The sequence below is a fragment of the Maylandia zebra genome, linkage group LG7 (genome assembly GCF_041146795.1).
Source record: "Maylandia zebra isolate NMK-2024a linkage group LG7, Mzebra_GT3a, whole genome shotgun sequence".
NCBI classification, from domain to species: Eukaryota; Metazoa; Chordata; class Actinopteri; order Cichliformes; family Cichlidae; genus Maylandia; species Maylandia zebra.
In genome coordinates, this window is record NC_135173.1 from 7,916,067 (window position 1) to 7,930,016 (window position 13,950).

General features: G+C 41.8%; 2 protein-coding genes across 2 annotated transcripts in view; both read right to left on the reverse strand.

Annotated features, from left to right (window-relative positions):
- LOC105940466 (uncharacterized) overlaps positions 1-13,950 on the reverse strand; it is a 111,301-nt gene that overhangs the window by 26,184 nt on the left and 71,167 nt on the right. The gene's annotated exons all lie outside the window — the stretch shown is intronic.
- Positions 4,733-9,381, reverse strand: LOC143419607 (Fc receptor-like protein 4). Its single transcript, XM_076887016.1, has 7 exons — positions 9,372-9,381; positions 9,022-9,282; positions 8,697-8,942; positions 8,431-8,610; positions 8,200-8,280; positions 7,045-7,129; positions 4,733-5,533 (listed from the first exon to the last, which is right to left on the reverse strand). Exons 1-7 carry the CDS (start codon positions 9,379-9,381, stop codon positions 5,527-5,529), a joined length of 870 nt encoding a protein of 289 aa, XP_076743131.1. The 3' UTR covers positions 4,733-5,526.

Below are 13,950 nucleotides of genomic sequence, written 5' to 3' on the forward strand. Positions count from 1 at the left end.
CCTCTGGTGGAAAAACGGTGATACAAGCACACAACCTCAAACATACAGAATGAAGGTACACCTTTTTGGTGCGTCATCATCTCCAGGCTGTGCAAATTATGGACTGAAGTACTTAGCCAAAGAGCACTGCCACTCGCACCCAGCAGGTTCACAGTTCATTGAGAAAGACTTTTATGTCGACGATGGAGTTACAAGCACAAACACAGTGAAAGAAGCAATGCAGTTGGCACAAGAAGCCAGAGAAATCTGCCGCAAAGGTAACCTGCGTCTCCACAAGTTTGTTTCTAACAATCACACTGTTTTGCAAAGTATACCTGCATCAGAGTGTGCTGTAAACATTAACATAAGAGACTTGACATTCAAAGACATGCCACAAGAAAGAGCACTAGGCATCCAGTGGAGCATTGAAAAGGACTCTTTCAAATTTGACAACACACTGAAAGTCCAGCTAGCCACACGCAGAGGTATTCTATCCACTGTCGTGTCAATCTACGACCCACTTGGATTTTTAGCGCCATATGTGCTGGCACATATGGAAAGAAAATCTTGCAAGAAATGTGTCAGCATGGTGTCGGGTGGGACGACCCCATACCTAATGCACTCAAGCCAAGGTGGGTGAGTTGGCAAAGTGACTTTGTAAATCTAGACAAGCTAAACATACCTCGCTGTTACCTGCCTGCTAACTTTGGTGAAACTAAAGAAATAGAGTTGCACCACTTTTCGGATACAAGCTCAAGTGGTTATGGACAATGTAGCTATCTGAGGGCAAAGAACGCTAAAGGTGAAGTTCACTGCTCTCTGGTAATAGCAAAGGCTCGAGTTTCTCCAACTAAACTGACCACAATCCCCAGACTTGAACTACCGGTAACAGCAGCTGTAGTTTCAGTCTCAGTCAGCAACATGTTACGGGAAGAACTGTGTTATGGTGCAAAGGAGTACTTCTGGACTGATTCAAAGGTGGTGCTGGGCTACATAAACAATGATGCACGTCGTTTCCACACCTTTGTAGCTAACAGGGTTCAGAGGATCAGGGAAAGTACAAGCCCTCAGCAGTGGTTTTACGTGCCATCAGAACTGAATCCAGCTGACGGTGCTTCGAGAGGTGTAACTGTCAATGAGTTAAATAAGTCTATCTGGTTCACTGGCCCCTCCTTTTTGTGGAAAAATGAACTGCCCACAGCACAACCTGTCGAGCCGGATCTGACCATAGGAGATCCAGAAGTCAGAAAAGTACAGACAGTGTTAACTAAAGTCACAGACACTGTAAGTCTTGCTGAATGTCTAAGTAAGTTCTCCTCCTGGTCCAAAGCAATTAAGGCTGTTGCACGTCTCATAAGAAGGGCTAGACACATCAAGTCAAATGCATCAGCTACAGTGAGTGAGCAGAAAAATGCTGAACTTGTGATCATTCGACATGTACAAAGTCAAGCGTATGAACAGGAAAGAAAACAGCTGAAGAAAGGAGAACAGCTCCCACATCATAACAAACTGTTTAAACTGGACATTTTCATGGATACAGATGGTCTCCTCAAGGTGGGAGGGAGACTCCAGCATGCAACGAGTGACACCTTCAAACACCCGATCATGATCCCAAAAGAACATTGTGCAGCCAAACTCATAATATCTCACTGTCATGACAAAGTAAAACACCAAGGAAAGGGATTCACCATAAATGAAATCAGATCCAGTGGCTACTGGATTCCTGGAATGAGTAAAACAGTTGCCTCATTCATCCGACAATGTGTGATCTGCCGCAGACTCCGCAAAGCTCCAGAGGGTCAGAGGATGAGTGACCAACCTCCACATCACTTAGAGCCCTCTCCTCCCTTCACACACTGCGGCATGGACTGTTTTGGTCCATTTGTGACAACAGAGGGAAGAAAACAACACAAACGTATGGACTCTTATTTACTTGCTTTTGTTCTCGTGCCATTCACATCGAGTTCTTAGAGGACTTGTCTACTGATGCATTTATTAATGCATTAAGATGTTTCATTTCAATCAGAGGTGCAGTTCGACACATCCAATGTGACCAGGGAACGAACTTTGTTGGTGCTCAGAATGAGTTTAAAGCAGCTTTAAATGAGCTAGACACTCAGAGACTAAATACATACTTGACTGAAAAACAATGTGACTTTGTGATGAACGCACCCCATGCTAGTCATACAGGGGGAGTGTGGGAACGTCAGATAAAGACTGTCAGAAGTGTGCTGAATACCACTCTGTCACTGGCTCATGACAGACTCAATGATGCTTCATTACGGACGTTATTCTATGAAGCCATGGCTATAGTCAATAGCAGACCTCTGACTATAGATAACTTGAACAGCCCCAACAGCCTAGAACCGCTCACGCCCAATCATCTGCTGCACATGAAATCCAATGCACCGTTGCCCCCACCTGGTGCCTTTTCAAATGAGGACCTGTACAGCAAGAAGAGGTGGCGCCGCGTGCAGTTCCTTGCAGAGCAGTTCTGGAGCCGCTGGAGACGAGAATACATTCACAATATCATTTCAAGGCAAAAGTGGCACTCACCAAAGAGGAATCTAAAAGTAGGTGATGTTGTGTTGGAAATGGATGAACTGGCACCCAGAGGGGAATGGAGACTTGCAAGAGTTGTAGAGACTGTCAGTGGAAAAGATGGACTTGTGCGAAGGGTAAAGATCTCACTTGGAGAAAAGAGACTCAATAATAAAGGTCAACGCTCTTCTAAACTATCAGTTGTTGAGCGTCCAGTACAAAAACTTGTATTGTTGTTAGAAAGTTCCTAAGGTAACTCCTACATGGGTTATTTTGTTTGGGAAAATTATTCATTTTGGTTCTTATGTAAACCAATTATTCGTAATTTTGGTGGGAGTGTAAATAACCCTGAATGCCTTTCCTTGCACCTTATTTTGGCACTCATTCCTGTTTTCTACTACCAACTTCCAGTCCGTGTGTAGAAGCTTTTATTTTGATGGGACGATTTCCTGTAAAACTATTTTTGGCGCAGTTTTCAGCAGCAGTCGTGGGAGTTTAGAAAAGTGATGGCTTAACGGAGCCTATGGTGATTTCTTTTGTCATTAGCAGCCCCCTTGATAGAGGCACAAGGTATGGTTATGATGTAAATAAGGAGACGTTTAGATGTTTTTGTGACAGTCGCTACATTTGTTAAATGTTACGTTGAAACGAACTTCATGTTATAAGGTTTACGATTGTAAGAGTGTGGATTATTTTGCTTATACGCTGTTTCTATACATCCCCAGCTCTTACGGTGAGATTGATGGTTTACTGCCATTAAACCTTCAAAACGTCATCAGTAAAGTGTCATCCTTCATTCGGGGGGGGGGGGGGGGGGGGGTTCGCTACAAAGTTAAAAGATTAAAACTAATAAAAATAGTTTTAAATAGATAATTTTTCATTTGATTACATTTTGTATGATGGATTATGCAGAAACAGTAGAATTGGGCTGAAAGATCTATCGCCTTATTACCTATTCAAGTTGTAAATCGTGTTTTAAAAAGTAACTAAGTAACTAAATACTTTTGAAAATAAGTAATCAGTAAAGTAATAGGATTACTTTTGGGGGGAAGTAATCAGTAATTAGTTACTGATTACTTCAGATTTTTTACTTCCATCGAAACATCAGAGCAAGGATTAACCACTGAGTTAAAGATTTTAAACAGAACTCGAGGATTGTGACTATTAGTTGCAATGATGTTTGACAAAAAATATGTTTTTGCCATTTTGGCAGCCTTCTGAAATTTAGACTGGCTCATATGCAGAAGTCATATGCAGTCAAAGGACACCTGAAGTTGATCTTTTTTCCATCTCCTCTCAGCTCGATGACATTCACGTCTAAGAGCGAGGGTGGATTCATTTAGCCAGAGTTGGCGAGAGGTTTTACAGCATTTAGTCTTTACTGGAGCCACAGTGTCCAAAACAGAAGAGCATGTAGAAATAAAAGAGTTGACTACGCCATCAACCGAGAGAGGTGCATTACTGGTGTCATCGTAACAGACAGAGTTAGCAAAGGCCGCAGAGAAATGGGCAACAACCTCAGAATTAATCAGACGCGATAGGATCAGTGGACCCTCAGAGTTCAGTTGCATATTGCATAACTGAACATCAGTTATCACAGACACATCCCTTGTGAAGTTGATGTTGCTTCCTGCTTTTATGACCCTTTTGGTGAGCAGGAGTTCACACACACACACAAGTTCTTGTACATGCATACAGGTGCTTACACACACACACACCCATAGTGCCTTGTCTTTGTAACCAAGAGGGGTCTTACGAGGGGAGGTGCTTTTGCTGTGATGTGTATTGTAACAGTTTGTCAATAAAAAGGCTACGAGGACAGCTGCTCTTTGAAGGATTTGGGTTTGGAGTCAGGTGAGGAGCGCGAGCTCCAAGAGCTGGTTCTGACCCAAAACCTCCCTCGTTAGCGAGTTGGTTGTTCTGTTATGTCTTGTGTTCTTCATGATGAATAAGTCTCTAAACTAGCGGGTTATGTGGAAACACAGACCCAACATTAATTAAGGGCCTGGGAAAAGATAGTGGGAGTCTTCTTTGTTCAGCAGCAGCCCAGGTTGGACAAAGAACTGTTGAGTTTGTACGACGTTATAAAAGGGGTGCTGTGACACCCCAAGGTTAGAATGCTCATTACTGCGAACCTGGGGTGTTTTGATGTGTGTGTCCGTTCTCCTGCATGCAGTAATAAATAACTTGACCACAACTTGTTGCAGACTTTATTACAGAAAATTTCCATGACAGATATACATCTCTCCATTAGTCAGTAGACTGGTTTTAAATCAGCTCTAAAGAATTTTACTTTCAATCGTGTTGATCCAGGATAACAACACTACAACCATGAGTTCCAACTGGAAAATTAGAACTGTGCAGAGACTGATGACTAACTGGATCATTATTATTCAAATTTTATATCCTATTACCTTCATCCTAAAAGGTGTTTTTATACATGTTGTTGTTGCTTTTTCATTTATTTGATTCAGTGTCTAAAATGTAACTGTCAGAAAACATGAGATGCCAGTGTTGTCTCAGACTGTAACATTACAACCAAAGCTGTGTAGACACAATGATGACCAACTGGAACACTATGATTCACGTATTAGATTAAATCCATCCTCTCGCATGGTTTATATATGGCCACTAGAGGGAGATGGTTTACTTCATATATTAACATGGATACAAGCAAATAATCAGTGCTTCCATAGTTTATTTAAAAAAATAATAATAAAACTTTTTTGTTGCGTTATAATGAATTTAGAAATCATAAATCTTCTAGTTTCTGCTGATGCCAATGAATTGCACTCTTACCACAAACAAAGCAGTTTTTTGTAAGAGTTGGATGCATTTCATTAATGATTTTGCTGCAAAATGAAAAACAATAACAAATGTTTTATCATTTTGTCGATCTCCTCTGGTCTGAGGTGCTGGGGGGACCAGTTAGAGACCAGCAGCTGGACGTCAGTGGTTGGACTGGTGGACTACTTCAGTGAAGAGTAGATGACGTCTGGCTCTGGTTTAAAGTCTGAACACAAACACACACAGTTCAAACAACAGGAAACATGATTACAAGCTTTGTAGTTCAATCAAGACCTCCAACCTTTCTGCATCACACACAGTCCCAGTTCAGACTTTACTGGGAACCAGTTCAGATACAAATCACACTTTAGGTGCCTGTTTGATTCACAGAACTGAGCCTGGAGCCCACAGAGCTGCAACAATTTGTTAAACAAGTGCATTAAGTCACATTTTAAAAGATGAATGATTTGCTGCTTCCAGCTTCGTTCTCATATTTAAGCAAAGTTTCCGTCTTATTATTAGAGAATTTTATTTTTTTGTGAAAATGACGCCACATATTATGACTTTGTATCGACGGCTTCCCATCAGGATGCACAAAGAGGGTGAGAGTATGACCTCAGACCTCTACAGCTGTGCTGAGCACCCTGCTCCATACTTTCTTCTCATACCACTGCGCCCAACAACACATTCATCAGATTTGCAGTTGACTCACGGTGGTCGGTGTCATTTCTGGGGACAATGAGTCTACCCAGCGACTGTCTCAGTGGTTTAAAGACAACAACTTGGTCCCCAAAATGTCCAGGACACAAGACAGGACCATGGACTTCACTGTGATTAAGCACGTAATTATCAGCAGGAATTGTTATATCAGGAAAAGGTCACAGACGTCCAGTTTCTGGGATTTTACAACAACAAGAGCCTGAACGTGTGGTTAAGAAGGCAAAGCAGAGATTTAACTTCTGTAGGGTCCTCATGAAGAATATTATCCCCTGAGACTGTTTATTTTTTCTTTTGTACTTTCTTTGTTCTTTTGTTCTTTCTTTTCAGATTGCTTAGAACTCTGGTTCTAGCAGGTGCTAAAAACAGAATAATAATAATAATAATAATAATAATAAGTTCAGACTGACAAACTGTTGGATGTCAGAGGTTTGAGGACACTCAAAAAAACAACAACAATTGAGTTTGTTACACCAGTAAAGTTAGTGAATTGAAGGAAAACACAAGTTGTTTTATTTATTAGCAAAGTAGAGCTAGAAAAATGACCAATAGCTGTTTTTAAGCTTAAAAGCTGTTGCATGTGCTGTATACATGTTCAAAATTTGACATAAAAATTTAAACTGGAAACTTGCAAATTCGGACTTCACCTGGAATACACTGATGTGGTTTGGGTAGCTTAACTTGATGATGATGGTTGGAAACAGGGTGAGTAGCTAGCTTGTCTGTGTCCAACATTAAAGAGCCAACCTGATATCATGGCAAAGCGTGTAATAGACACTCCGACCCACTGTGTCTATTTCACGCTTTGCCTCTCCAAAACATAAAATGGGCACGCAAGCAGACGTTCCATTATCAGCGAGGGGGAGATAAAATATTTAAAGGACAGAAATCAGTAGTGAATAAATAATGTATAAAGTACATTTCTGGGTACTTAGTTGCACAGTTGTCTTTTTTGAAATGGACACAGAGGACCAGCATGTCTGTTACATATTTTGCCTTAATACTGGACTGAAGCTGTACCTGGGCCTCCTTGTTCTGATGGTTGTTTGTCCATAACCGACGTCTTCAGTTCTCACTGCTGAGTAGACCACAGCTGAATAAATGTCTGCAGAGGAAACTATTGAAATCACTGCAGGTACAACAGTTCAGATGTTATTACACAGGAGCTAAAGAAGGCTAAAACATTTTTATAATTTGTAATCTTGCATCAAAAAGACAGAAAATAATGATTTTTAGCTCATGAACACCAGGAAATTTGTCCTGCACTGAGCCTCTGTGAGATCTCAGTGGACCTTAGTTCTTATTAGTTTGCACAAAAATGCATTACTTTACAATAATCACAACTTTAATGATGTTGTGTGTTTTTGAGTTTTTTTCTCGTCTTAACACCTCTGCTGAGAAACACTGAGTGACCACAAAGAACTGGAGGCTGTTTCTGAGAAAGATGCAGGTGGACGACCACAAAGCTGACACGTTTTCCACTGCAGGCTGACACTCTTCACCACAGAGCACAAAGCAAACATGTTCTCACAACATGAACACTATTGTAAGACTAACCAGGAACACCTCGGTGAGGACATTCACAGAGACAATAAACTATAACCTAACGTGTATTAAAACTCAGACAGCACACACATGTGTGTCCAGTCAGAGCTGCTTTGAACACCTACAGCTCACTTACAACACTGATAATGTTTTTCGGGCCAGAAAGTCACAACACACACGAGTCTGAGCCGACACCATCAGTTAAAGTCAAACTGGGCCTAAAGGAAAACTGCAGTTGTGTCACATTTGAACCAAATATACATTTCATATATGAAGCAATCATAACTGTTGCATATGTAAGTGATACTTCTGCGACATAGAGGTGAAATATGTCACATGTTCATCAGCAGATTAAACAAACCAACTCTCCCACTTGGTTTATATGATTAACACAGTAATGCAACATGAACAGTAACTACACTGACCTCTAGATTCACTATGATACTATGACAACAGTGAGATGACACTTATGAAGAGCCAGAGTCACATGTTTCCTGTTTCAGCTGTTGACTGGCTGTTTGGGAGCAGAGGTGCATCATCCATGTGAATCATCATGTTTTTGCTTACTAGGTGCATTTTACAAACAGACCTTTGACCTCACATTCAGCGAGAAACAGAAAGCAACACTACCTCTTCTTGGTTTGATTGGCTGTTGTGGATGATTTGATATTTTGATGGTACTATGTATGATCTCATCTTCTCCATCTTCTTCTTGGAAAAGATAGAAAACGGAGAATAACATATATTAAATATCTAAACAGAGATTATATTTAAGAACGTTGTTACTGTGATCTTAATGAATGTGAACTTTATTCTACTAAACAAACTCAGACATGAAAGATCAGGAAGTCTGAGTCTCACCTTCAGGTTTCCTGTGAACACATCGTCTCACCAGTGGAACCAGTAACACCAGTAGAACCACAACACAGACTGATCCAACACATGACAACACAGAGAGAACAGCAGGAGAGGTGGATGTAGGTGGAGGTGTGGATGTAGGTGGAGGTGTGGATGTAGGTGGAGGTGTGGTGGTGTGTTCCCCTAAAATAAAGCAAACACAGTCATTAAGTTGTCGTCACATTGTGAATGTTGAAAGCTGCAGAAACACAGACAGGTGAGTGTGTCACCTGTGACAGTGATCCAGCTGGATGGAGACTCTCCATGACCGCTGATGTCACACTTGTAGAGGCCTTCATCAGACCTGGAAACATGCTGGATGGTCATGTGACCTGTAGGCTGCTTCCTGATGAGGGAGCCATCTTTATAGAAAGCAGCTGGGAGGTTGGAGGGAGTGGTCTCTGTTTTACAGAGCAGAGTGACGTCATCTCCCTCCATCACAGGGAGGACAGGACTCTGCAGGATCACTGATCCACCTCAACACAGAGACAAACTACAGCATTTCATCCATTTACACACAGCTTCATCAACACTAACTTCACACACTCAGCTTACCAGTGACTGTCAGGTTAACCATGTTACTGATGGGACCCTCTCTGGACTCACACCAGTAAACTCCACTGTCCTGAGAGAAAACAGTGATGTTACAGGTCAAACCAGCAGGATTTCCCCACCCATCTCCACACTGAGTCCTTTGTCGTCTGCTTGTGTTTCTCCTCAGAGTCCATCCAGCAGAGCTGTCGTCCTCCTCACAGCTCAGAGACACAAAGGCTCCTTTAAAGAACTGAGAGCTGCTGGGACTCACAGTCAGACGAGCTGTGAGGGTTAAAAAAAATATGATATGTTAGACATAACACAAGTATGAAAAGTGATCTGTGCTTTATCATTTATCTCATCAGTTTTACTGAGCTCCATTGTGAAACATGAACCCAATCAGGTCATATCAGTGAGCATTTCTCAGGTTTAAACTGTGACAGAAGAAGGTTACTGACCTTGGTTTGTTGTGCAGCTCAGCAATGAGATCAGAACTAAAGAGAAATGACACTCAGGTTGATTTGAGGTGAACATAAAGAACAACTCCACACAAACAGCTGACAAACACACAAACTCATCTCTGCAACATGCAATTAACTTTGGACAACAAAAGTCTGAAAAATTAAGTCCCATAAAGTCATGTCTCCACTGTGCAGCTGTGTTGATATAATGAGTGAATGATTTGATCTTTTCACTGCCTGCTGTGTTTCCTCGACTCCTGAGCAAAGATAAAGAGTCAGTTCAGACCTGCAGTTGGTCCTCGTGGTGTTTGAACTTGAATTCAGCCTGATTTGTTTTTCATGTCTTCTCCTCCATCATCAGTTATCAGGAGAGCAGACAGTCAAAGTACAAGAATTCAAACAAACACAGAGATTCTACTTACAGAGCAGACACAGCACAGATGTTTCCTTCATCGTCCTTCTCACTCATTTGAGCTTTTTTCATTTCTCTCACTGACACCAAGTAAAGCCCGCCCTCTTCCTCTGAGCACCAGCTTTCTATTGGTTTAAACACAGTGAGGTCAGTGTGTGTGTGTGTGTGTGTGTGTGTGTGTGTGTGTGTGTGTGTGTGTGTGTGTGTGTGTGTGTGTGTGTGTGTGTGTGTACGTCCCCCTCAGTGAGAGAGGCAGATATGAGCTGAAACACAGGAATCAAACCAGGGACGCTGCTGTTATGGAGCTGAACTGGAACCATTCAGACACTGAGGCCCTCTGAACACATTTTAATTACAGCTGTGCAGAGACACACTGATGACTGACTGGAACACTATGATTCACATTTTACATGAACACCATCCTCACACATGTTTATATGTGGCCACTAGAGGGAGATGTTGGACTTTAAACACTAACATGGATACAAGCAGATCATCAGTGATGCTTTCACAGCTTTTTAGAGAATTAACATGTTGAGTATTTGCATTTAACTGTGGATAAAAATTCTCTTCACTTACATATGTTCTTAAGATGATGATGAAACTGTGTGGAGTGATAAACAGTGTGTCGACAGAGTACTGTGAATATATTTAATAATCACATTCAGCAGAAAAAGTTCTTTCAGCTTACATTCTGTACTCTGCTGATCAACACAACACCTGCAAAGTAACCTGTGATTACAATATATTTGTCAGTAACTCAATACTTTACTACATTTAATAATCACATTACAGTTACAATTCTGTCATGATTTGTGTTACAAAGGTTCCTTAGGTTTCTCTACGCAAGTCAGAAACATCAAACAAACAAACACGCTTTATGTGCTTTGGTTGCAGTCAGCTGATTTCAGTTACTGTGCTGAATAAGCAACATAGTGCAGCAGTCTGGACGTCACTTTTATTTTTATTCCATAAAAGTATCCGATGGTGAGGTAAAAAAAATGCTTCAAGGACAGAAACAACTGCATTATGCTGCAAACACAACTTCAGCTCTTTGCTAGCACCTGCACAGATAACATGCTAGCGCTAAGCAAAGCCAGACCCTGAACTAGGGTTGCCAACCGTCCCTTAAAATACGGAATCGTCCCGTATTTAGAAACAAAAGTACACGTCCCGTATTGAGCTAATAAGGGACGCACTTTGTCCCGTAATACAGTGAGAATCAAAAGTAGTCTATAACTTTTAATGGAATTAACACTTTGTTTGAAAACATAATTCCCAGCCCCTCTCCTGCTTTGTGACCAATGAGCTGACAGCACACTTATGACAATTCGAGTATGACAAGTCAGATTACCGCTCATCTCATTGGTTGAGGAAAGGTCGCTTGCGGAGAAAATACCGGAAGACAACAGATGACCACAACAAGAAGCATGGCCAACAGGGAAACAAAGAAAGATTTACTTATATTCTCAAAAGTTAAGCATGACAGGCTTCTGTTTAAGAAAGAGACCTGTTTTATTGTGTTAATGTTGTCATTTTGAGCTAAAAATAAATGGCTAAATGATCATTTGTTTCACATGTGTTCATATCACAAATAGAATATGCATCTGCTTAAATCAACTTCAAGTCAAATGGTTAAAAAAAATAATTTCACACACAAAAAAAGAGCTAGAAAATTCACCACACTGGGAAGGGTGAAGACAACTGGGTCACCCGGCCCTGGCCACGAGGTGTCCCTTATTTATTTTTCAGGGAGTTGGCAACCCTACCCTGAACTTCAACAGGTAAGAGAAGCAGTGATGAGCAGTCAGGCTGTAACCTGACTTTATATGTTTCTGTTTCAAGTTCTGCATTAATGTTGCAATTCTGAGTAATGACCAACTCTAGTAAATGGTTCTTATATAGTGTTTTCTACTTGAGCATTCAGACTGCTTTATACAACTTGTGTCATCAACATACATTTAGGTGCTTTTTTTCTGCAGTGGTTTTTATTTAAGGGTGGAACTGAACTTGGGGTTGGTATCTTGCCCAAGGATACAGGCACAGGCAGGGATCAAACCACCAACCTTGTGATTAGTAGATGGTAAATGGTAAATGGCCTGCATTTGTATAGCGCTTTTCTAGTCCCTAAGGACCCCAAAGCGCTTCACACTACATTCACCCATTCACACACACACACACATTCACACACACACACACACACACACATTCACACACACATTCACACACACACATTCACACACACACACACACTGGCGATGGCAAGCTACATTGTAGCCACAGCTGCCCTGGGGCGCACTGACAGAGGCGAGGCTGCCGGACACTGGCGCCACCGGGCCCTCTGACCACCACCAGTAGGCAAACATGGGGTTAGTATCTTGACCAAGGATATGTGGCATGCAGCCAGGAGGCAGCCTGGGATCGAACCACCGACCTTCTGATTAGTGGCTGACCTGCTCTGCCACCTGAGCTACAGCCACCCAAGCCACCAAGATGACCTGTTCTAGTAGATGATCGGGGCGGGGGGCTGGGAGGAAAAGTTGGCTGTCTGGTCGTGGTCTGGGATGCTTGGCCTCTCTGCTGCTGCAGGACCAGGGGCGGTCTGCTCGACTCCACCCCAGGGAAAAACGGTAACATATCCTGGGTCTAGGGGCGGATTGCTCCTCTGGGGACGAAGGTACCTGGACCTGGGCTATAGAGGATATTTGGGGAGTGTGAGTGTGTGCACAGTGTCCATTTCTGTTTGTTTCCACATTGCGTGAGTATTTGTATATGTGTGCATGAGGGTGGGAATGCATGTTTGTATCTGTGTGTGCCTGTTTGTCTATGTGTCAGGTCGGGTCTTAGACTCCACCTGTCTGGGAACATCTCAGGGCCCACCGTGTGTGGGGGCCTATGTCCCCCGACCACACTCCCTGCTGGTGGCTTGTGCCCTCCATCGTTGGTGCATTGGTGGTTCTTGGTGTCCGGGGGATGGGCGTACAGGTATGTACCTGTGAGTGAGGGTTTTGTGTTTTCCATAAAGTTTCTTTTATCTCTTTTTAATCCTTTTTAATTTTTAAAATTATTTTTAAGCAGCTAAAAGTCTCAACTTCAAGCCAACTAACACTCATAAGGGCAGGGATGGTCTGATGAACCTGAGGCAGTGGGATGGACTTTCAATGTTGTCTTTTCACAAGGTCAAAGGTCAAACCTAACACTGAAAATCCTCTTTCACTGTTTGACTTGTTTTTTGTTTCCCCAGTTAAAAGATTTATGTTGTTTTTTAAAAAACAGAGTCAATCATAGAGTAAAGCATTAGGGGAGGAACATTACTTGAATTTATTCACAGAAACGTCAAAGCAGATTTTGACTCAGTCAGCAATCCTCCATCTTAATTTCTTTATACAGTACAACTTAGGTGAAGTTGAAATGCAGACTTTCAGCTTTAATTCACTTGGCTTAGCAGAAAGATTGCATAAAAATGTGAGAAAATCAAGCACTTTTGAACACAATCCTTTGATTTTAGGATCTCAAAAGTAATTGGACGAATTAAATAACTTAAAATAAAATGTTAATTTCTAATACTTAGTTGAAAATCCTTTGCTGACAATGAAGTCTTGAATTCCTGGATGACACCAGATGCTGTGTTTCCTCCCTTTTAATGCTTTCCCAAACCTTTACTGTACAATTTCAGTTGCTGTTTGTTTGTGTGACTTTCTGTCTGAAATGTAGTCTTCAACAAGTGAAACGCTCAGTTGGGTTAAGGTGACTGACTTGAACATTCAAGAATATTCCACTTCTTTGCTTTAATAAACTCCTGGGTTGCTTTGACTGTATTATCCATCTGTATTATGAAACACCGCCCAATCGAAGTGACTGGATTTAGAAGGATTTGAGCAGACAGCATGTCTCTGAACACCTCAGAATTCATACAGCTGCTTCTGTCCTGTGTCACATCAGTAAACACTAGAGTCCCAGTGCCACTGACAGCCGTGTACGCCCAACCCTCAGCCTCAGCCGTGTCTTACAGTTGATGTGGTTTGCTTTGGATCATTAACTGTTTCACACCTTCCCCATACTTTTTCTTACCATCAT